General features: G+C 39.5%; 1 protein-coding gene across 10 annotated transcripts in view; it reads left to right on the top strand.

Moving 5' to 3' along the window:
* Positions 1-824: 824 nt before the first annotated feature.
* BTRC (beta-transducin repeat containing E3 ubiquitin protein ligase) overlaps positions 825-22,825 on the top strand; it is a 114,848-nt gene continuing 92,847 nt past the window's right edge. For 5 of the 10 annotated variants that reach the window (XM_080348195.1, XM_080348194.1, XM_080348192.1 and 2 more), the window contains exons 1-2: positions 825-979; positions 17,429-17,497. In XM_080348195.1, coding sequence (XP_080204321.1) covers positions 932-979; positions 17,429-17,497 — 117 coding nt within the window. In that variant the 5' untranslated portion in view covers positions 825-931. The remainder of the gene's footprint in view (positions 980-17,428; positions 17,498-22,825) is intronic. The other 5 variants (XM_080348190.1, XM_080348198.1, XM_080348197.1 and 2 more) reach the window with 1 other exon arrangement.

The following is a 22,825-nucleotide window of genomic DNA, read 5'->3' as shown; positions in this document are numbered from 1 at the left end:
TAGCATCATTGTTAGAATAAAATGTTAAGCATAAGGGTACCAAAGTGCCACAGGAAGCTGTTTATGCGGGGAGTTTTCTTTAAGGGACTGATTTGAACAAACATTGCTCAGGAATTGTGTAAGTCTACTTGACCCATTACAGCGATGCAAGTTTCCCCATTTCATATCTCCTGCCAAGGAGCAGCAATGGCCCCTTCACACTGATTTTATTCTGGAAGAAAGTCACCAAGTGTACATTTTCTGCACATGCAGGGGTATGCCAGCGTGTGGGATTTTTTTTAGACAGTGTTTGGGGCTACATTTAAACCAGCAACAATTGTAATGAAAATTGACAGTGCACAAGTGTGGAAGTGCACCCGGTGCAAAACAAGGGCGCAGCGGAGCTCTTGCAGGTGCTCTGGGAGAAGAGCCCAGTGAACGCAGCCTGCTGCCCTGGGGACAGGGACCCTGCCATTAGCCACATGCGAGGTGCTAATGGCAAAAGCGCTGGGCTGTGACTTGGGAGGCAGCCTTGTGCTTCGCCAGGGAAGGCCTGGGGCTGGAGACGGCCCACATGGCCCCTGCGGAGTGGGGAGTCCCTCCCTGCCGGCCCGAGCAGGAACAGCCCCCTGCCCTCAGCTTACACCGTCACAGCTCCGCGCTACTACAACTCCCGCCGGCCCCCTCGCCCACGGAGAGCGCATGCGCCCGCCGGCTCCCAGCGTGCCCCGGGCCCCGAGGCCTTTTGGGCTTTGTAGTTCCGACCCGCGGGCCAAGCCCTTGCCGGTGGCGCGGCCGGGGACTCCATTTCCCGTGGGCCTGCGGGCGGCGCATGCGCCGTGCGGGCAGCGGGGCGAGGTGGAGGGGGGACGCGGGGCAGCGCAGGTTCCTGTCTGCGCTGGCTGCGGCCTGGCGCTGAGAGGGGGAGCGGCCTCGGCGCCGGCGCAGCACTATGGACCCGGCCGAGGCCGTGCTGCAGGAGAAGGCCCTCAAGTTCATGGTGAGGGGCCGCAGCGGTTGGCGGTGGCGGGGATGGGTACCCGTGTGTGTGGAGGGCAGCCGGGGGGAGGGGCGAGGGACGAGGAGGGGCTGCGGGGGAGCTGGGGGCAGTGGGGAGGGGGACCCCGGGTGGGAGGCCAGGCCGCTCGGGCGTGCTGGGCTGGTGGGGGCAGTTCGTCCTGCGGGGGGGGAGGCGGTGAGCGGGGCCCCAGAGGCGCCGTAGGGTGCGGGGCGGGGGCTGCCGGGCGGGAGTGGGGCCCCTGGATCTATGGAGAAGTGGAGGAGGTGTAGGGGGCTGCAGATGCCACCTGAGAGCGGGAGAAGTTAAACTCGAGTGAGGCAGAAACTGGCAGAGGGGCCCACAGGCACCAGGAGGGCTTGCACATGTAATTTTTGTGTATTTCTCTTTATTTGTACACCTTAGACTATTCTTCTGTAACTGTACACCTTCTCTCCATATTTTTTTTTTTTTTTTCCTTTCATTCGGCCGTGAGACCTGTAAATACTGACACTTAAATCTTTCAGTTGCTGCTGCAGCAGCATCATCTCAATGATAGTGAGTGTGCAGAGCACTTACATTGTTTAGGTTTGTGAGTTGGCCTTTGGTATGGAAAGCAGCCTTGTGGGGGTACTTGCATCCAAGATACTCTTCAAATGTGGCTAGTTTACTTAGATTTGAGGCACGATACACTTAAACTGTAGTTTACTCTTGCTTCGTTTGTTGATATTTCCAAGTGTTTTGGCCAGAAATGTAAGATTTAGAAATGAAAGCAAACTGGTGCCAACTGCATTGAATGTAAATTTTGGGTGTCCAAAGCTGTTCTTTCTCTAAGGATATAATTGAAATGACTGGCAACACTGGCTAAAAGTTTGTTTTGGATTAGTGCTTCAAGTGGTACAGAATTAAGTCTAAGCTCATCAAGAAGCAATTCTATTAAACCTTCAGAACATAGGCCCAAATTGAAACTGAAGAAATGCTGGTTGCAAATTTTAATTTTTAACTGAGCTTCAAAACACCTATTTGGCTTCTGTTTTTCAGTTTTGTAGAACTTGTTTCTCTTGAGACTTTTTGACCCTTTTGCTAGTAGTCTCCAAGTTTGTCAGATTTATAGAGTCTCAGCTCAGTGGAGTGGGAGAATGCTGTAGATACCTAAATAGCCAAGGTAGCAATTAGTCATAATAAACTACCCTTTTTGCTGTGTGATTGGCCAAAGGAGTGTCCCAGATCCTGTTGCACTTGTGTTTGCCCAAACTAGGTAATTACAACCTGTTTCTAGATCGTGGATTTAATGTCCTGAAAAGTTGCTACTGAAACGTCTTTGTCTTCTGCCAAACAACACTGTGAACATGCTACACTGGTTTCTCATTTGCTGCTTTTTTTCACCCGTTTTACTAAGATTCCCATCCAAGGGCTTAGTCCAGGCATTTGAGGTCTTGAATAGGATTGGGCCTGGGACTGGAGGGAATCCCTGTCCCTCTCAGAGCTGGCAGTGTTCCACTGGAACAATAAAGTTCCCTGGCAGCAGGGAGAGACCTGAGCATGAGAGAGCACTGCTCTTGCAGGAGATGCATCTGAGATGCATCAGATAAAGGGGGGAGTTATTAAGATCAGACTGTGCTGAGAACTAAAGGCTAAACCAGGTTCCTCAATGTTTTATTAAAATGCCTCTTGCGTGCAAAATGCTTGTAAAAAGTAGAGTGAAAGATGTGGCTTCCCTTTGTCCCCTGTGAACTTTTCAGGCTATGTTTGCTTACAGGTTGAGCGGAGAGTGGGGAAAGCTTTTGTTTAACACACCTCAGGCTTTTGCTTTAGTGCACATCTATCTAGAACACAACTCTTGCTTTAATTATGCTGATGAAGTAAGGTTTTCATTGGGTGTGGTGGGGTCTTTTGGTGTTCGTGGAGGTGTAGCACGGGTCGGTTGCTTTGATACCTGAGGTAGCAGTTGCAAATAGCAGCTTGGCCCTCCTAGGAAGCATCTTGTTTCTGCCTTTTAGAAGTCAGAAAGTGCCTGGGTACTGCAGGAATGGTATTGGTACAATTATCTACACAGAGGTAGCAGATCAGCTCGTGCATCCTCTCAACTAATGCTGAATCATTCACAGCCTATTGTCTTGTTCATCCAAGTGTGTGATACGCTTCATGTACATCTTCTTTACTAGATGGCTCACAGTTTGGGTTGAGGTAGGCTTTGCTATTAATTATTGATCTTCCCTAAGAGTTTCCCAAGAGCCATTGTAGATAAATACCATGAGATCTGTTACCTCTTCGTCTTTTGGTAGTTTGGCTTTTGGTAGGGATTTGTGGTCGGTTTCATTTAATGTTGAAGAGCAGCCCTGTAGGTGTTAGAATTTTTGTGCTTCTCTAGAAAATAATACTTTTTCCACTTTAAAATATTGGTATCTAATTTTTGGCATTGACTTTGAGCAGCTCTCTTGAGTCACAAACTACCAGGCAAGACAAACCTGGCGATTTGTTTCTGATTTTGATGCCTAACTCTAATAAAATGTCTTAAGGAGACTTCATCCAATGCTAATATTATGAATGAAATTGTCTGGCTTTAAAGTACCTATATTTGATGCTTTGAAAGACAAACTAGACTCTTTTTTTTTTTTTCTTTCCCCTGCATGCTCATATCTATGCAACTTCTTGATGGAAGTAGAAGGTGGCTGCCTTCTTACTGTCTGGTGTTGGCTTGACTACTTGCCGATGAAACAATATTACATTTAGCTAATATCTGCTGCAGGTTTCCTAGTTGTCCATGGTCAGTTACAATAAGTATAATCTAATACTTTAAGGTTTAAGTAATTTATTTAACTTGATTTGCCTGCTCAATTTACCTCTACATTTTAAGAAGGCCTAATTTCTGGTATTAAATTGCTGTGTATTAGCATTATGCAGTACAAAGCAGCTGCTGACCAGGGAAGACTGGTTTTGCTGGTGAATGAGTATTTTCTACCGTGTATTCTACAGGTCATCTTTCAAAGCTTTTTTTCTTTTTTCTTTTTTTTTTTTTTTTTATGAAAGCCAGTTCACAGATTTAAAGTATGATCTTGTAAATTATATAGTCCAGTGTTCTGCAGCTACAGCAAGGATTTACTAGAGTGGAACTTGTCTCAGTTCACCTCAGCCCTTTTCCATGTTTCTACAATACCACAGATAAAATAACACTCTTCAGAAAGTAAATGTATAAGAGACTGATGCACAAGCTAAAATGAGAGGCGAATGTCCCCATTAGTTAAAAAAAAACAAACACAAAAACCCCTTCCAAAAGCCCTTGCTTTACACAGCTGTTTTTGCGCCTTCAAGAATATGTGATATCTGTTGTAATAACCATTTTGAAAAGTACTAGAAATGAGGTGCTCAATAAGTAACTTTCATATTTGAATAAAGTGTTTAAAACTGTAGATACAGTATTTAAAGTATGAGTGCAATAAGCTCATCTGAGACTTTGATTAAATGTCATATAAAGTAAACTACATATGCCTGCATAGAATAGTAGATATTTTTTCAAAGTAGCTTCAAATGGTTCTGTTAAGTGTACGAATGTTCTGATGATTATCTTTTTAATTAAAATGAGAAATCTTTGTTTAAAGTGGCATTCTTTTTTACGGCCTGTTACAGTCTCTGTAACAATCATTTCTTAAGTCTGAACGTTTTTAATTCCAGGAATCCATTTATATAAGACTATGTTTAGACTTAATTAAGGAACGATTCTTACAAAGCTTGTAAATAGCCAGGAAAAAAGGGACAGAAAATAAAACTGACATTCACACTTAACAGAATGATTGTTACAAGGTATGTAATATGCTATAAAAATACAATAAAGCCCTTTTTATAAGAGTTCATATTTTTTGTTCCTCATTTTGAAAGGTATTTAAGAAAAATATCAAAGCTCTATGAAGCAACATCTGTTTTCTTGAATGGACTAGTGACAACTTCAGTTGTGTTTAATTAGCAGTGCTTGGAGCTGTACCTGACCAGTTTGGGATCCTGTCTGGGATGGTTTGGGAGGCAATAGCTTGAAATTTAATGAAGTTTCATTTTCTCAGTTTTTCTGAATGAATCAATTTGCAGTACTTCATTTAATTTCCTGGCTTGTGAATAGGAAGATGTTGATACTAGCATTCTTCATGAATGTCTTTTTTCCATTTCACTGGCAAATTACTGTTTTCTGTTTCTTTTTGGGTGACATGATTCTAGGAGATGCTGGTAGCCTTCCAGTTTCACAGGAGAACAAAAACTTTTGCTTGTATTTTAAGATGCATCCGTGTGTGGTGTTTTTTGTTTGTTTGTTGTTTTCCTAATGAGAGCAAACCTTGTAGTTCCTCAATTTTTCTGTTCTCCTGTATACAGGACCTTTAACATAACTGAAAGATAATATAGTCAGTGTAAACAGAGGCTGAGGAGTAATAGACTTGGAATATATATATATATATATACATACACATATACATATATATACATACATATATACATATACATATATATATATATACTTTTTTTTTTTCATTTATTTGTGTGTTTGTGTATATGGAACAGATGGACAAAAGCTGGTACTTTAAAAGAGGTTCGTTTTGCACTAAACCTGTGTGATTTAATGTCAGTAGGACTGGGATTTTTAAGACCTAGGACTTGTTAGCTATTGTTATAAAACTCTGCATTGAGAACTTTATAGTCTTCCTAGTAACACATTTGTGTGGTGGTAGCAGAGAATCCTGGGTATCCAAAGCAAGGATGACATGAAAGCAGTGAAAATATATTCGTAAAACAGCTGGGATAGCACAGTTGCGTCCTGAATGCAGAGTTGCAAATCCTGCCTGAATATTAAACATATGCTTAGTAATTTTGTCAATAGAACTGAAATAAGATCCTCTTAGTTTGAGGGTCTTTTTGTTGGGGCTACTGTATTGTAAATAAAATGCTGATTTATTTTCTTCTACTCTAAACTTTGTGCCATAGGTTTTTCTGCACTTGGTGCAGGCCTTTGGCACTTCAGAAACTTAACCCTCGCTTCTCTGGTCATATTTCATTTCAGCCACTTTGCTCCATTAAACGTATGCAATTAGAAAAGCAAATGGCAAATTTGCTATCGTATCACTGAAATATTTGTTTCCATAGACTGAAAAAGCAGAATTTGTTACGTCTTGCTCTCCGCACTGTAATATATACTATAAACATCAGAGAGAATAGGCTGACCTTAATATTTGCTTCCAAGACTAAATCGCCGCCTTGCAGCAGTTATTTCCCACTGAATAAAAAGTTTAATTTCACGCCCTGATTAGTGCTAGTATGTGCAGGTGGATGTTTATTTTATGCAGCTAAACTAATCTGCCTTGGCAAATTATTTGCCAGTCAGCAGAGCTATAATTCCTCACGAGTATTTGGTACTAAATTATCATTCTCATTAGTAAGATAAAGCAGACTCCTCTAACCACAAAGTTTGGTTAGGCAAAGGGTTTCCTAAATAATCTGTGAAAGATGCAAGATGTGCAGTGGCCTCAACATTCTGTGGTGGTTTGTGATCTAGAAATAGACAACGAAGGTTTCAGAGGAATAAGGTAAAATTATTCTGTGTATTATCTCTTTATTATTCTGTGTATTATCTCTAGACGTAAGGTAGGAATGTACTGTGTTCAGAGATCACCTCTTAAGAGGTGCCTAGTGAAGAAAAAATGAAATGGGGATCTTTGGAGCATTTCCAGTGGCCAGCCAAGCTCTGATCTTCGGGCCATAAATGAGATGAAGATGTAACTACATTGTTTTGTTGTTTATTTTCAGTGTTAGGAGCTACTGAGGTAGGAGAAATAATGGCTTGAGACTAGAAGTCAAATGACAGAGGAAACTTCATGGTCTGGTCTCATTTAAAACTCACTTCACGCTCTAAAAACATTTAAAGTGGGGATCAGAAAGTGTTTCCTGATGTACAAATGTTGACTAGGTATGCTTGTCAAGTAAATGTGTTCATCTACTCTTTTGTTTTCTTTGAATTTTACAGTGCTGGTTGTTTGTATCATAAAACTTGGTAATGAAAAGTACTTACTTTCTATTACAAGGAGAGTAATTTATACCTGGAAATTATGAACTTTCATTAAGAATTGAGTGAAGGGATTCTGCTGACTCTTAATCTGTAGAGATACCTTTTGTGTCATTTTCTCAGTGACTGCTGCAACAGTATTTAGGGTTATAAATGACCAGATCACATTAAGAGAAGCAAAACCAACAAACTGAGGAACTTGATTTTGCTGTATAAAAGTTCTCATGCTAAATTCATCAATGCAGTTGGAATAAACTGTTTTCTTACTTCCTTGTCTGCTTATGTTGTGTCATCTCTAACCTCCATGTGTGCTGATGAGATTTGTGTAATATTTAACCATTCTCAGTGGCAAACTTGATTAGTGTTTATAATTTTCAATATTTTTTCAGTCTTCCTCATTTCCTCCTTCCTACAATTCAGGAGATGCTCAACAAGATGTATTATTAATATATTTAAAGTGATGTTGCACAAAGGGCTGAATGCAAACTGTGCTTAGCTGTGGAAGCTGAAAATGAGTTGTAGCAGAGCAGAGTCCAGTGGCTGCATCTTACCATTAAGTGCTCAAGTTAATAAGCAATCAAACATTAAGCAATTTTCTTGACAGGATGCTGATTAGTGCTGAGGAAAACTTCTTGATCCACAGAAACTGTTGAAAATAAACATCCTGGGAGTTGCATGAAATATGTCCCTGCTTATTAAACAGCAATACTTCCTAATGTCTCTTTATCTGAGGACTTGAGGAACTGGCGGTGGACAAATACTACCCCTGCTTTGCAGAAGTAGAAAGGCGAAGCTCAGAAATTCGCCTGAGGCCGTGGGCCAGAGGAGTTTGTGAAGGGTCATATAGTACACTGATAATAGAAAACAGAACAAAAAGAAACCAGTTCCTCTAATAGCTAACCTTGTGCTTCTGACTATGTTTTGGTTAATTTTACAATTGGCTAGCCACCTGTTAAGATAGTACATTTTATCATTAAACAAAATTAATTTAAAAAAATGGCTTGAAACTGCCTGTTTTTAATGGGATCTGAATAGTCTTAGTTTTAATCTGCCTCATGAGGCTTGTCTTTCTTCTGGGAAGTACATGGGACATCATTAAAATATCATCCCCCGCTGAGAGAGAAATCGGTCCCATTTACTAAATGGCAATGCTGAAACAATGACAAGTATTTCTAAAAACTGCATTAAAATTCATCTTTTCTCTTTCATCTGCAAGTTCTGTGCTTCCATTAATCAATGGGTGCTCAGCCTGCTTGCAGCTGGATGTGCACAGCCAAATTTGTTAGCAGTGGTGGCATGACGTTTTGCAAGTGGCAATGAAGACTTCCAGTTTAAAATTATTTCACTTTTCCACAGTGGTTTTGCTTGAAAACAAAAGATTGATCATAATTCTGCTTTCTCTAGCTGCTTCTAGTACCCTTCTGTACAAAGAACTGAGAAACATCTGATTTAATTTTCCTTCCCCCCACTGCTGGAACAGGGTACGTGCATTCATCTTGATGAGAGCAGCAGGAAGGAGAGAATGAGGAACAATGGGAAAGCTCAGCAAGGGGTCTTTCCATTTTTCTTGAAGGAAGGACAGAAGTGTTTACAGTCTGTGAGCAGGAGCCATGGAACCTCTTGGCAGGCTCCACTGGAGTATCCAGTTTGGATTAGCAGAAGCAAAGAGCCTGAGTGCTGGCTTAACTTCCTTCATGCCACATTAAGAAGGGAGAAGGTGCAGGGGTGTAACTATGAAGGAATTAAGAAGTTGTTCTTAAATGCAGTTGTATGTCATCAGAACAGTAGTAAGTGTACTTCTACCTGGAGTCTAGGTAGCCCATCTTCTTCGGAAGCACCTGGAGCAAAACAGATCTAAAGAAAGGGAGTTGGAAAGATACCAGCCCAGGCAGAACTCCAGTGTGGTTTTTCCTTTGTGCCTACATGTGGATTCTCTCAGTTTGTAGGAGTCCTCTGTCTTGATGTTTCCAGCTAAGGACATAATTATTCTTACAGGTTATTATTTATTTATTTATTTATTTTTCAAATAGAGGAGTATGGATTAAATACTCGAAGAGAGGTGATGGTTGTCTTTGCTTGGATACAAAGCAGGGCTAGACTGCATTCTGGCTGGAAAAGAAAATCTTTCCAGGCTTGCTCATACAGTAACCAAAACAGTATCATTGTTTCAGAGAAAAATGGTCTAGCATGGACGTCTGTCATATAATATAGTTGCTCTCCTTCTCAATGCACATCTTTTGTAATTTATTGTCAGAGAGATGGAGAATGGGGAAGTTTATGTGGGAGCTGCTTTTAGTTTAGGGATACTTGGCCTTGAATTCTGTCTGTTAGGAAGATGCTGTGATTCTCCAGGGGGGTGGTTCATTGGGTCTGCTCAGTGCCTTTCCTGCTTAAATGCCAAAGCTCTCAACAGGATTTAGAAATTAAGCCAGCTATCATTCATCTCCTGCAAATTAGAGCAATGAGAAGTAGGTGTAGTCTCAAGAAACAATGGATCAATCTCGTTTTAGAAGATGGGTCTTGGAAGCATCTCAAGTTTTCTGTAGAAATCCAGACAATGTTAACACTATCTTCAGATATGACAGAAGGTGTTTGCTATTGCTAATACGTTTGAAAATGTTCATTCTCTCTTCACTTTCGTTTTGTAACTTTTTCCCTTTTTTTTTTTTTTCCTGCTTTTGACTGGGATGACTCCAGTGAAGTGTGTTGCTCTTGTACTTTGTCACAGCTGTTGTTTATAAACAAGCTAAGTGTCCTCAAAGTTGTTTTACCGACAAGATATTCCTATAAATCCATATCTCACTGATCTTAAAATAGTACTTTATGTAGAGTCAGAATAGTACAGAACCCATCAGTGAGAGGAAGAATCTCCACTTGGGATTGGAACAGGTCCTGTGGAGTGTGGGCTCAAGTCTGATATTGGCAGACAGTGTGCGCTCTAGTCCCTTTTGCGAGCTACTCAAAGCAGTTCTTAAGTGAGTGGAATTTTCTTTAGTACACCATTGTAGAGCTATTCCAAATTTAACTACATTGAAAGCTAGAATGCTCATTCTTATTTTCCAGCTTGACTTAATTCATGGCTAATTCATTCTCATTTGTTCTTGTGCCAATGTTGTCCTTGAGCTTAAACAGCTCTTCTTACTCCCCTGTGTTCATCTCCATGTATTTGTGGAGAGCAATTGTATTTTCCTCTGATCTCAATCTGGTCAGACTAAAACAAGCTTTTTTTACTCCCCCTCTTCTTTTTCTTTCCATCATATGATGCGTCCTATAACTCATGATCATCATAGCAGACCTTTTTATACAGCTGTGGAGTTTGATTAACCTCACTGGAACATGAGTGACCAGAACTATACAGAATATTCCAGGAAGTTTTATCTGTTCCTTGGGCAAAAGCAGTAATCCTAATTTCTCTCTTCTGGGAATTTTTCAATTTATACAATATCTTATAGTAGCATTTGCCATCTTCATGGCTGCATCTTATTGGTGAACCATCATTATCTAATGAGGAATGTATCCCAGGATGTCTTCCCCGCTTCTCAGTTCCTGGGTCCCTAGTTTATGTAGAAATATTGTTACTTTTTAATTTATGTACATTCCGTTACCCAGGTCTTCAAGATGCTGTATCCTGTGTATTTATGATGTCTCTTAACTTTGTCTTTAGCCAATTTCATTAGTATATTGATAATTCTTGTGGTTCTTTAGCCATTAGTGAGACTATTTTAACATTCATTTCAATATTAATAATGGATTTCAACAAAGATCAATCTCTGTACAGCTTGAGGGCTCCCTTTTCAAACTAACTCTTGGTTGTCTACCCTTTTTAGTTTCTTATCCTCCTTACAACTCTGGTATTAGTCCTAATCCTCTCCATTTTAACTAGTAGCTTCCTATGTGTCGTCTATCAAATGCTTAACTACTCCTAATTTGTCTGGACTTCAGTGATCTTCTTAAAGAAGAAGATTGGGTTAGTCTAGCACTAATTCTAATTTGTTCTAAATTGGGAGTAGATTTACTTAGGCCTCCCATGGTGACTGCTTCATTTTGGCGATAGTTATCAGTACTCAAGCCTCAGTAGATTTCCTTTCTTGGGAGACAGGACATACTGTCTGTGTGCTGTGGTTGTGGTTTGTTGTTTTGTAGTTGTTTGTTGTTTTGATTATTTATTTATTTATTTATTAAAGGTTGGCCAGTCAATTCTGCAACGCTTTAGACTTGTTGTGGTTAGTTGTCTTACAGCTACTTGCTCTGCATGGGAATGCTGCCAGAGGCTGCCTGTTAGGTATCTTCAGCTGCTTCTGTTGCCTCTGCTTGATTCTTGCATCATAGTCCTCCGAGACAGCAGACTTCTTTGGTACTTCTTGTTCTAAGGAGGAATTTCCTCTAGTCAAACCAAGCAAAGGAGCATTTACGTCTGTGCCAGTCTCAAGATGTTGAGATCTGTCATAGGGCTGAACTCAGTACAGGGCACTTAGATCAGGAAAGGAAATTTAATATGTCTTGGTAAGTACTCAGGGCAATTAGTTATGGATTCCAAGTTACTTATGATGGGTGAATAGGTTCCACGTTGTAATTGTAGCACAGTGCTTTATAAACTAAGTGTATAGGGGTAGAATGGCCATTCCTGCAAAAAATAAGTTGTTTGGTTATTTTATTTTTTTATTTGGTCGTTTTATTGAACAGGAAAATGTTCAGCTTGAGTGCTGGAGTCTGCTCTTGAATGCATTTGCATTTCTTTAGAAAAAAATAGTGTTCCTCTTACAAATTTGTCTGCTTAATTTGTGAACTGCAGATTTCCTTCTGGGATAGTTGGCGCAGACCTCTAATCCATCTCTTCTGCATGCTTTTTTATCTGCTACCTAAAATTTGGCAGATCAGGAAGGTGAAAGTTACCACTGTAGGTTCTTTTTCTCATTATGGAGGTTGTAGTTTTCCAGATTCTTAATTTTGTTCACCTTGGCAATATTTTTTTCTCAAGTACAGAATATTTTATTCTTGATGCTCTGAGTCTCAGTGAAAAATTAGAATCCAGCTGAGCTTTCTGACTTTTCTAAGGACTGAAGAAAAATATACAAGATACTTAAAAGGCATAAGCTTTGTTTTATTGATCTTTAGACAAGCTTCTGTTTTATACATAATGCTTTCACTGTGAATGCCACTGTTCTTGTTGGATGTTTACCTGGCACTAGGTCAGACAGTAGCATGAGAAATGTAGCTTCTCTTTTCTTTACCACAGTTCTTGCAGTCCTGAAGGAGGTTGAATATAGGACTTGAATTTCAGACTTAAAATGTCAAGTGGTTGTGAAATCAGCCATGTTTTTGCTTATGGGCACGAAGAGAATCTTTCTGCTATAGCAAGCACCTTTGCAGAGCTTGCTGTTACTTTGTCCAAAGATGAATGGAGTGCTATCACAGATCACCATTTGGTTTTGAGGACTGCAGCTTAGTATTCTTGTGAGCCTTTAAGAAGGTGTCCCAGTGTTTCATGTTACCAAAGCAGTTCTCCAGGTAGCTGCTGCACTTACAGGATGGAAAAACTTGTCTTTTTATCTGTCAAGGAATATAAATAGACGTTCTCCAGTGGGAGTTGGTTTTGAGCAGATCCTGGCCAGCGTACTCTAAACAAATTTGCTAAAGAACTAGAGCAGTCGTGTTCACCACTTGTGGTGAATTTGTTCCGTTTGCAGAGTCAGAGCCTGCTGTTTGGGAGCGCCCCATCCTTCTGAAGGAGCTGGTATCAAACTGTGAGATCTGACAGTCAACCAGCTCAGTGTTTACTCATTCCTTCTACAAAATCTCACAAAGAGCATGCTTAAATATTGTCAGCTTATGGTTTTCTCTCCTAATAATAATTAAAAATTTAGAAATCCTGTCTTTGGTTTTGTTGAATTAGACTCCACAGATCTAACTGCTTTATTTTGAGTACTGCTTTATGCAGTGGAGTAAGTTATCTGCTTGCGCCATGTAGTAGGAATTCAGTTAATTGCTGTAATGCATACAAACTCATTAACAAGTTCTAGGCCACAAGGGATATTTTCCTTTGCTGTGGAAGTCATTTTAAACTGGGCAGCCTTCAGTGCAGCTGGCCATGCCCTCCCATGTCAGTGACTGACAGATCTCATTCTGGGAGTCGAGAGCCTGTTAGTTAATGGAGTCATGAATATTGTTACTCAGAGGCAACCTTCAGAGTATCAAAATGCGTTGTTCTTGATATTTATCAAATGAGGTGTTATATCTAATGATGCAATGTTATTGTCAAATACTGTGTGTAAATCACAACTTAAAAGGAATGAAAATGTAAGTAGCTTCAGTGTTCCTTTGCAGTTACAGAGAGAGATGGGTTTAGCTTGCCTGGTTAAATCATATGTGATGGAAACACAGAGTGAAATTTCCTCTCTGAGGAAAAAAGAAGCGTGGGTTATATGATCAGATTCATAAGGTCCTTAGTACATATATATTTAATACAGATCTCAACTATATTTTCCCTCCCATTTCATCTTACATGGAAGCAGATGAAACAGAGAAGCAGCAGTACTGCCTTGCAAGTACCATAGTAGGTTTGCTTTTAGAGTTATCACTCTTGACATATTTATTCTTTCTTATGGAAGTGAAGATGCAGATATTTAAGAACCCTTCTTGCACAAAAAAAAGCTCAATTTCCGCTCAGTACTTAATTAGCACTTGTTTATGACACGGCATCTGATTTGATTTTCAAAACAAATTGCACAGTAAAGAGGCTGATATTTAAACTGTATAGTAACCACAGCTCCAGCTGTGACTCAAATATTGTAAGCCTTCAGGGGTTGTGTTTAGGCTTAGAAAATAGGAACTCAGGCCTGTAATTAAATGTCCTCTAAAAATCAGCCTTTGTAGGGAAGTGAAGAGGATACCACTGAATTTTAAATTACTGACTTGTTCTCAAAAAATCATTCTGTTGTTTTTGGCCTTGCTAGGAACTGCAGAAATCAAATGGATTAAAAATGGAAGAGTAGATTACTGAAGGAAGAAAGTCAGGCTGCAGAAAAAAAGATGAGCAAAATGAGCTATTCTGGCTTATGGCTTTGTAGACAATTGCAATATTTATAATAATATAATTTAATACATGGGTAATATATAGATGATTAGTCTTTTCAGTGGCCACAGAACTTAAGAGAAGGTAGGCATTTCATACAGGGTAAAATTGCATTTCAGGACTGTGAATAAGTCACTGATGGTTATGGAATAGGCCATTTGTGGTGATGGAAGGCTCATTTTTAAAGCAAGTCCTCAATAAGAAATGTGAATGTCTTAGAAGAGGAAGTTGTTGGAGTTGTACTGCAGATTAGTTACTCACCTAGATAAAAATGTGAAATATTCACATAATAGCATTATATGAATTAGTGGTTAGAGTGCTTCCAGAGTTACTTTTTGAGGTGGCTATTGAAAGAGGAAAATGATCCTAGCACTCTGACTCCTAGCCATGGAAAGTGCTGGAACAGATGCTAAGAGAAAATACGATGCTTGTGAATGATATTGAGCCGTGAGCATAAATGGTGTGTACTCTTGAAAATACAAAACTGAGTAGATCTTGCTGGGCAATTAATTGTATTGCTGATAGAATTGCCTTGAGTGGATCATAACCATGGAAGATTTTAGTGATGATTGATAACATAGTACAGCTTTCAAACAAGGCATTTGCCCGTGTCCCAGATCTTCTAAAGGCTGAGGGAAGAGGGGCAATTTAATTTTATCTTTTTAAAGTTATCAAGCATGTATGAGTTCCCCTTGTGTAATTTTGTAGTTGCATGTCTGCTGTGATTCGGACACTGAAATTTGCGAAGTTTTAACCAGATGTACTTAACTTAATTACATGTTGTTGCTGAAGGAGACATTCCTAGGGTCATTCACCGTGTGCCTAGGAGAGCCACCAAAGTTTAAAATTTAGGAGATTGGTTGTAGATGTTTAGCCACTGATGAGTCTGTGTGCATTAAATGCTTGTGAGTGAGAGCTCCAGAGATTTTAAGTAAATTACGCTTTTCTGTCAGTGCTTGTATTTGAAATGAATATGTGCAAATATTGTGCAAATATTCTACTTTAATGACATAAGTAGCAGTATGAAGGTAATGACATACCCTGTACTCGTGAAGTTAGTTTCTCTTCTGCATAGTTTATTTTCCTCTTAGATGAGGGTGGGCATATCAAATACAGAGAAGACATATTTCAGTGAGGGGATTTTGCAAGTATGGTGCTGAGGGATGGGTGATGGGTCTTAGTTTCTCCTATTTGTATATGTAACTTGTCAGCATTGAAAATAAATTTTTACAGTAGCTGCTAATCTGCTGAAGGTCCTGTTTACTTTTATTGCTGATACTCAAGGAACTTTATTTTGAAGTCAAAGAGCTTGCATTGGTAAGAGTTGTCTAAATAGAAATACATTGTTATCTTTGATATTGGAGACACTTCTGCATGACAGTAATCCTATTGATGGCAAACAGATCTATTAATACACTTGCATATTTGCAGGACGACGGTCTTCAAATTAAATGGTTAAAGCAATGTTTTAAATCAATTACTCAAACTACTCTGGACTGGTGGGCTTTATAAATGTTAAGCAGCCTGCTGGTTCTAGGAGCTTCACTGATATCCTTTAATGTGTAGGTTAGGTGTCAGAAACAGAAAGAAATTAAGTAATTTTTCAGAGATTTGTTGAGTGAACACAGGCAGATCCAAGACTGATATTCAGGTCTCTTCACTCCTGACGCTATGATTTCAAAAAGGTCGTTATTTCTGCTTGTTTATGAAGGCTTTTTTTTTTCTTTGGTAGGTATACTGAGCTGTGCTACTTTGAAAAAGCAACTGAAACACTTGAGTCAGAAGTAAAATGTGGATTTCTGTAGTGTTCTTGCTAGATACGTAGCACCTCACATGGTTTCTTCTATTTTCAAAGCACGTAGAAATGTCAGCAGTTCCTTTCAGCAAACCTGTGAGGTGGGTTAAATGAGTGTTGTCCTCATTTTACAGTAGTAGAGAGAGTAACCACCCATGAAGTTAGTGCTGAAGTAAGGATTAGGTCTTGGAGCGTGATGCTTCTGGCTGTGTGAGAAGTCCCCTAAAACATAGTTTGTTAATGTGTTAAGCATTGCAAGTCCAAGCTCAGCAGGTGAATGCAGTAACCAGATATACTTGACTTTAATTTAACAGCACAATGGTGGTTATTAAAATTCATGTTTGACTGAGATTACTGAGTAGGACACCAGGGCATAATCTTACTACTGCTTTGGAAGATTTAGGAGGATTTCAATTCAAACAGGAGAGGAGTAAAAATAACTAACATTCAAAGCATATTTTAAAATCCTGTATGTATACTTCTCTTTAGAGACAAGATTTTAGCCTGTTGTAGTTCTTGTTTTAATTTCAAATTCCAGGGCTGGACTGCCTCCCCCCCATAGCTGTGAAGATTGGTCATTCAGTGGTGACATGTTTTTCCTCTCCAACCAATTGTATTTTTTGGTGTTACAAGTACCAAGATGGACACAGTTCCTACAAACTAAATATTGTGCTGACACAGGCACAGATGGGGATAAGCCACCTTGAACAGCATGTCCTGAAAATGAGAAAGATGTTTCCAGCTTTCCAGAAGGATTGGTGGGGGCACACATCTACTGGTTTGGAGGGGATCTATGGTGAACAAAAGAAGGAGTTGTGAAATAGTTTCCAGGAGGTCTCTGGACTTGATGTCATCAGATGTCTTGTCTGGTTTTGTTGCTTAGATGTGATTTTAATTTCTAAGCATCCCCTTTTTGGGGGAGGGTGGGAGGGTGGAAGTGCGTTGAATCCACTAGATTGTGAGAATATCTTCAAACTGCAGATGAATGTCATGCCAGGTAGCATTTCTCTGGCAGTTTGAAGCATAATTTATGGCTGTGTATGAATATAGTTTCCTGTTACCCTGATACTAAGGTTGCACCTCTTCAGAGATTTTCTTTAATCTTTTTTTGTTGTCTGGTGTCTGGTCTGACTGTGTTGAGGATGGTGACTGTAAAAACACTCTCATAGCTTGACTGCTGCTGTTTTGACAACCTTTAGCTTTATGTAGTAGCAAAAGCATTCATGACCATTAATCTGTGCTACTGCACCCACCACAGAGGCTGTGCTTATCCAAGTGCATTTGTGTGGAAATTTTAAAGAAATACCTATATGTACTGAGTTGACATGTAAAATGGTGGAAATTGTAAAAATTGTTTTGGCTGTATTAGAAAAGTGTTCTCAAAGCACCTGATATCAGAGGAGTAAACAAGAATTAATCTGGGGACTAAACCTTCATATGTGGCTTAAAAAAATCTGCATTGTTTAAAATATTCCAGAATTTAGATTTAGGTTAGCTAGGTCCCAGTGTAAAAGGAGGTCTCTCTTTATGTCTATTCTCTCCTAGCCCCGAATATACATGCCAAAAGATGGATTCCAACTTATATCTTCTGGATACCAAGCATGGCTAAAGCAGGTTGGACTGTATTATTGTTATTCATCTCATGTGAGGGACCGTGTTGGACACCTGTGCTTGTCTCATTAGTGAAATACATAAATGAGGGTGTAATGAAGTTATGGTGCCATGTTAGCTGATACCCCTCATAGCCATCACTATTTTGTGTTTTTGCATGCTGTGTTTGTATAACATTTTCTCACCAGTCTTATGAATGTGCACTTCCTGTAAATGAAAGTTCAAAATGCAGTCACCTGAAAGTGAAAAGGGTCAGAGTCTGAAAACTAATCTGCAACAACAGCTTGAATTACAGAATTAAAATGGGCCTTCAAACACAAAGCTGCATGGTGGTGGTGCTGGTAATAATGGGGAGGCCACTGGGTTAAAACCCAAGAGAATTGCATCTAGCGTCTAATTCAGATCTGCCTGGGTGAAACAAGTATGGACACTTACTCACATCACATAACAATTGTGCGGTTTGACACGATCTGACACTGTAGGGACTCCCCACTTGGAAGTGGCCTAGTGCTATATTACTCTGGCTATTATTAAAGGCCAGGCTTTAGATGTCTCAGCAGTCTGCCTCTAGCAATTGCTGTCAGCTTTTCACTTGTGAGTGAAAAATCCCCCTTCAGAAAATATAGCTTAATTTACAAATTGCCTGTACAAATCTCTTCTTTCATGAAGATACATGTATGATGAATCCTGCGTCCTTGAGAATACATGGCTTAAAGTTGCTGGTTTTGTAGAAAGCAAGAATGATTGTGTTGTTATGGCAACAAAAACTGGAAATATGAAAACAGCAGATAAGCTGCATCCTGTTGTCGTGGCAACTGGAGTTGTGAAATGATGAAACATGGTGGTGAAGGGATCTGTAGTACCATGAGCCCAACAGAAACAAAGAGCCAAGTCACTTGAGTGGAGTGGGAGAGAGTTAAAAACTACAGCAGCAAAACCCCTTAAAAACACAAGTTTCATTGCAAGTGCTCTCCAGTCTTGTCTCAGTATCTTACAAGTAGTCAGTAGTGACTTGTTTGTGCCAGTTGCTTACTGCTGTCAACTTAGATTGTCTTCCACGAAACTGAGAAAAGCTTAAACACCTATAAGAGGATGGATATTGAGTCCTCTATTATATTTGCAAACTGTTTCTTTGTGATGATGTGCTGCAAAGGTGAAGTGTGCTTTGGAGCCTCTCTCCAGGAGACCATCTCTCTCTTTCCCCAAGTCCACGCTAGTGAAGGTCAGTGGTGACATTGAAGCTGATGTTTTCTTGATTTAAACTTTGCTGAGCTGGTGGCAAGATGTCTCAGAGGAATCTCAACTCTGCACTTATCGTCTCATGGAGCTCGTTTGTTGACCTGCAGGGCATGGCATCAGATTCTGTTTCTTATGTGGTAGGTTGGGAGAACAATAGGATTGTGTGGCTGTTCTGTTTTACTTCTGAGGCAAACAGACCTGCATCTGTTCTTGCTGTGTTATATTACCAATGACCTGATGCAGGTAGGATATATGCTTTTTGACTCTGAAAAATACTGAAGGGAAAAAATCCAAAAATGCTCAGTTAGTGAATTTTCCAAGGAGAATTTCATGTTACGCAACCTCAAATAATAGAACTTAGACTTTTTAAAAAATAATTTTCCGTGTGACTACTTTCCTTTTGACTTTTAGTTTACTGTTATTAGTTCAAAAGTCTTTATCTTAAATCTTCTTACTCCTCCTTGATCTAAGCAGAAGTTATAAACCTGAGCTTGTGTCATCAGCAAATGTTGTCACAGAAATAGCTTTGCTGTTCCTATTTCAGTGCTGTGAATGCACCACAGGAAGTATATGAGTAAGGGAGTTGATACAAAGGGTGGAAACTTTTGATTAAAAGAAAGAGCTCTAATGAGAAGCAGAGAGGTTAAATTTTTTTGAGGCAAAACTGATTTGGTATAGAATATATACCAAAGGTCCTACCTGTAGGATACTTTAAAACTGTATATTGGAAAGAAACCCACTTTCAATGTATTTAAAAGTAGTAATCTACATATGCATACAGACAGAATGATGTCTGTGCATCAGGTTTATCCTCCTAGTGTCTGTGTTTTTTAATAGGATTCTAATATAATGATTTTTTTTTTTTTTCCCTTGGTATAGTTGAGTATTGATCTGCCTGGCTTATACAGAATGTGAGAAGTATCTCAGTAACACATTGTATTAACACGGACTAAAAGCAGTTTATATTACGGATGAGGTGGAGAAGATGGAGTTCTGCAAGGCTGGGCACATACTATAAATATCCATAAAACTGACAATTTTATCTAAAAACGGTGCTGGCTGGATTTGTGTATTTTCAGCCTACTTAAACTGGAGATAATAGTTGAACACTACCTGAGCACGAATCGCCCACACTGATGCCATTACCCTCTGCCCTTTAACGGCAGGTTTTTATATTTAATGTTGCTGTGCGGCAGTGGAGAGCTCTATTGTGTTTCTAGGTAGGCTAGAAGAAATACAATACCAATGGCCAGAAATACATGTTGCTTTAAAAACAGCGTTTTAAGTAACCTGCAAAGCTCTCTTTACTGTAGCTGTTTCCTGTGAGCTTATCTTTTACAACAAGGCAAACATCTACAGTTAATTTATTCAGCCTTGATCTTCATTTAAGCCTTTATTTGAAGAGCAGCCTTGTGCTGTGTGCAGGCCGCAATGGCCAATCACCTGGATGCTCACCCTTTGAGGACAAGCTGCAATTGACTTCCGAGGGGAGGAAGGGAGAGTGTGTTTAAATATGATCAATAGAAATGACATTCCAATTCCTGTATTATATTGACACTTTCTATGATTTAAGCCAAACTGTGAAATTGGGCAAATTAAGCTTTTAATTAGCCGAAACACTTACAAAACATTATTTTGATTAGGTATACAGGGAAGTTAAAAGCAATCATTTTAGTTAGCATGTGAAACATGGTAATTCAGGGTTAAAACTAATGCCTCCCCTTCATATACCATTATGAGCAAGTATGCATCACATAGAATATGTAATATAACGCGCTCATCTGAGCCTTTCTGCCTCCCACTGTCTTTTTGGAGTAGAATTTTTAGAGCCAAGTTATAAACCTGTAAATGTGTTTTATGCTGGAAATTCTTGGTGATACCTTAACTAGATTGGTACCAGCAAAGGCCAGTATAATCAAAACAAGGTACTTTAGATATTAATAGTCTGCACTTCAGTCAAGTCAGCTGGCAAAGAGAGCATAAAAAACAGGAATGTGGTGAAAACAGGATTCTTCCACTAGAATTGTACTTTCCTAGGAGAAGAATGCAATGATTATGGAAACATTTTGATTTTGTCATTAGGATCTCCTCCTTAACTTCTAAAACGTATATTCTATTTTCAGTGGGTCCACATATGTTTTAAAATTCACATACTAATTGCTTGGGTGGAAAGTAGAAATAAGATTTCTTTCTGCAATTCATCATTAATATTTGACACTCATATAGTACTTCGAGAATGCAAAGTGCTATGCAGACATATCAGTTATTCTTGAAACACCTTTGTGTGGTTGGTATGTAACATAACAATAATCCTGAGAAATTGTATGGAATTAAATACAGATAGAGATGAGGGAAAATCAAATGAAGCCTCCATTTCATCTGTCCGCCAATGTAGGTTTGTTCTCTGCAGTTTGTGTGCTGGAAATTTAGACCAAAGTTGTAGAAGTGTCTTAAGCTGAAGAGGTTTCAGCCCATTTCTTAGAGTAGGATTTGGTATTTTTTTAAAGCCTCATAGTTGTTCAGGTCCACTGATGGTTAGGCAGTTGGTATATTGCTCTTTTTGCTTTTTATTGTAAGGATGATCATTCACTGTTCTCTTCTTCTTGGCTTTCTGGTTTCAGTTTTTGGTGTTATCTGTCAGAGCTTCATAACGGAGGATACACTCAGTCTCTGGCACCTCTCTCAGACAGGGTAGTTCTGTTGTCCGTGCTGTGTGGATGCAGAACGGAGATGCGGTGTTACTCTGCCCAAACTCATGGAGAATGTCTGTGTCAAAGAATTAGATTTATCTCTTATGGCATAATAAGATTTTTTTAATTGTTTGGAATTGTTGCAAAATCAGACTTTGGACATGATGGATCTTAATAGCAACTATGTTTTCTTGCTTATGAAAGAGCCTAATGCTCTTGGTCTTGTAAGATCTCAATTTTAATCCTTCAGGTAGTTTCATGCTTTATACCTTGTTGCGATTGCTTTTATTAAGTTTGGGTAGGGCTTATTGTTAACAACACCGTCTGTGGTGTTGCTCAAAGAAGCACAAGTCTCTGCATGTTCTACTCCTTAAAGAAGGGTCTGGCATCTGAACCTTACAGCTCTGCAGGTGCACTGGTTTAGATTTATCAGCTTCATGGATTAAAGAGCTGTAATTATGAAAACATTCGTATTGTCTAGTTCAAATATGATCTACACAAGTTCCCCCAAGCACTTGGCAATTTATGATCTCGTACACCTTAAAGACTAGAAGTTGGCCCCTTTCTGGGGCGTGTAATTTCTGTTGATCTGGAATCCTGCAGATTGAACTTCAGTAACCACTCTTTGGGGAAAACTTTTCTTCACAAACATTTACCTAAAAGCTGTGATTTAATTCTCCTGGATCCCACCCAGGTAAGAAATTATTTGGATAATCCGAGTATGTAGACCCTTTTGTATGTCCCTTAGTAATTAGTGAACTGGAATATCTTGTAAAGAGTTACTGTAAGCTAGAGAAGTAGCAAAAGTTTAGAGAAGAGTTTGTGTAACATGTACGTTAAGGAAAATTTACCGAGCAATTACATGAAAAGTGGGAAACTGAAGGAAAAGGAATCATTTGCAGTGGTGTGAGCTGTGTGTGCACAGGAAAGCTTGCAGAATGTACGAACCCCTGAGCCACAGCGTGAGGGGGAGAACCACTGCACTGAAGTCCATGATCAGTAAAAAGTCCAGTATTTCCTATGTTTGGAATCTAGGAAAAGTGTTATAATTGAACCCTGGTAGTATGTTTCAGCCTCCTATTTGTGAGACCTGGTTGTTTTGAAGACAGATCCTATGGTTGTCCTAGGAACATATTCACAGTATCACCTAAGTGAGATATTGAGTTGCTTGATTTGCAGCTTGTGAAAATGCTTCAAGGGTCTTTAATAAGATAGCTCAATTACATTCACTATAGCAAAATAGGAGCATAAACCACTTTTAATTGTCCCCATACATGCTCCTGGAAATGTGAACAAAATGTCTGAACACAGTGGAAGCTGAGAAGTTGTGAAATGCTCTGGGTTTACCAGCAACTGCCTGTTGCCCTTCATGATTCTGGTGCAATACATGCCAGCCAGAAGA

Source organism: Nesoenas mayeri, assembly GCF_963082525.1.
Source record: "Nesoenas mayeri genome assembly, chromosome: 7".
In the NCBI taxonomy this organism is placed as follows: domain Eukaryota; kingdom Metazoa; phylum Chordata; class Aves; order Columbiformes; family Columbidae; genus Nesoenas; species Nesoenas mayeri.
This window is presented reverse-complemented; position numbering and strand designations above follow the sequence as displayed.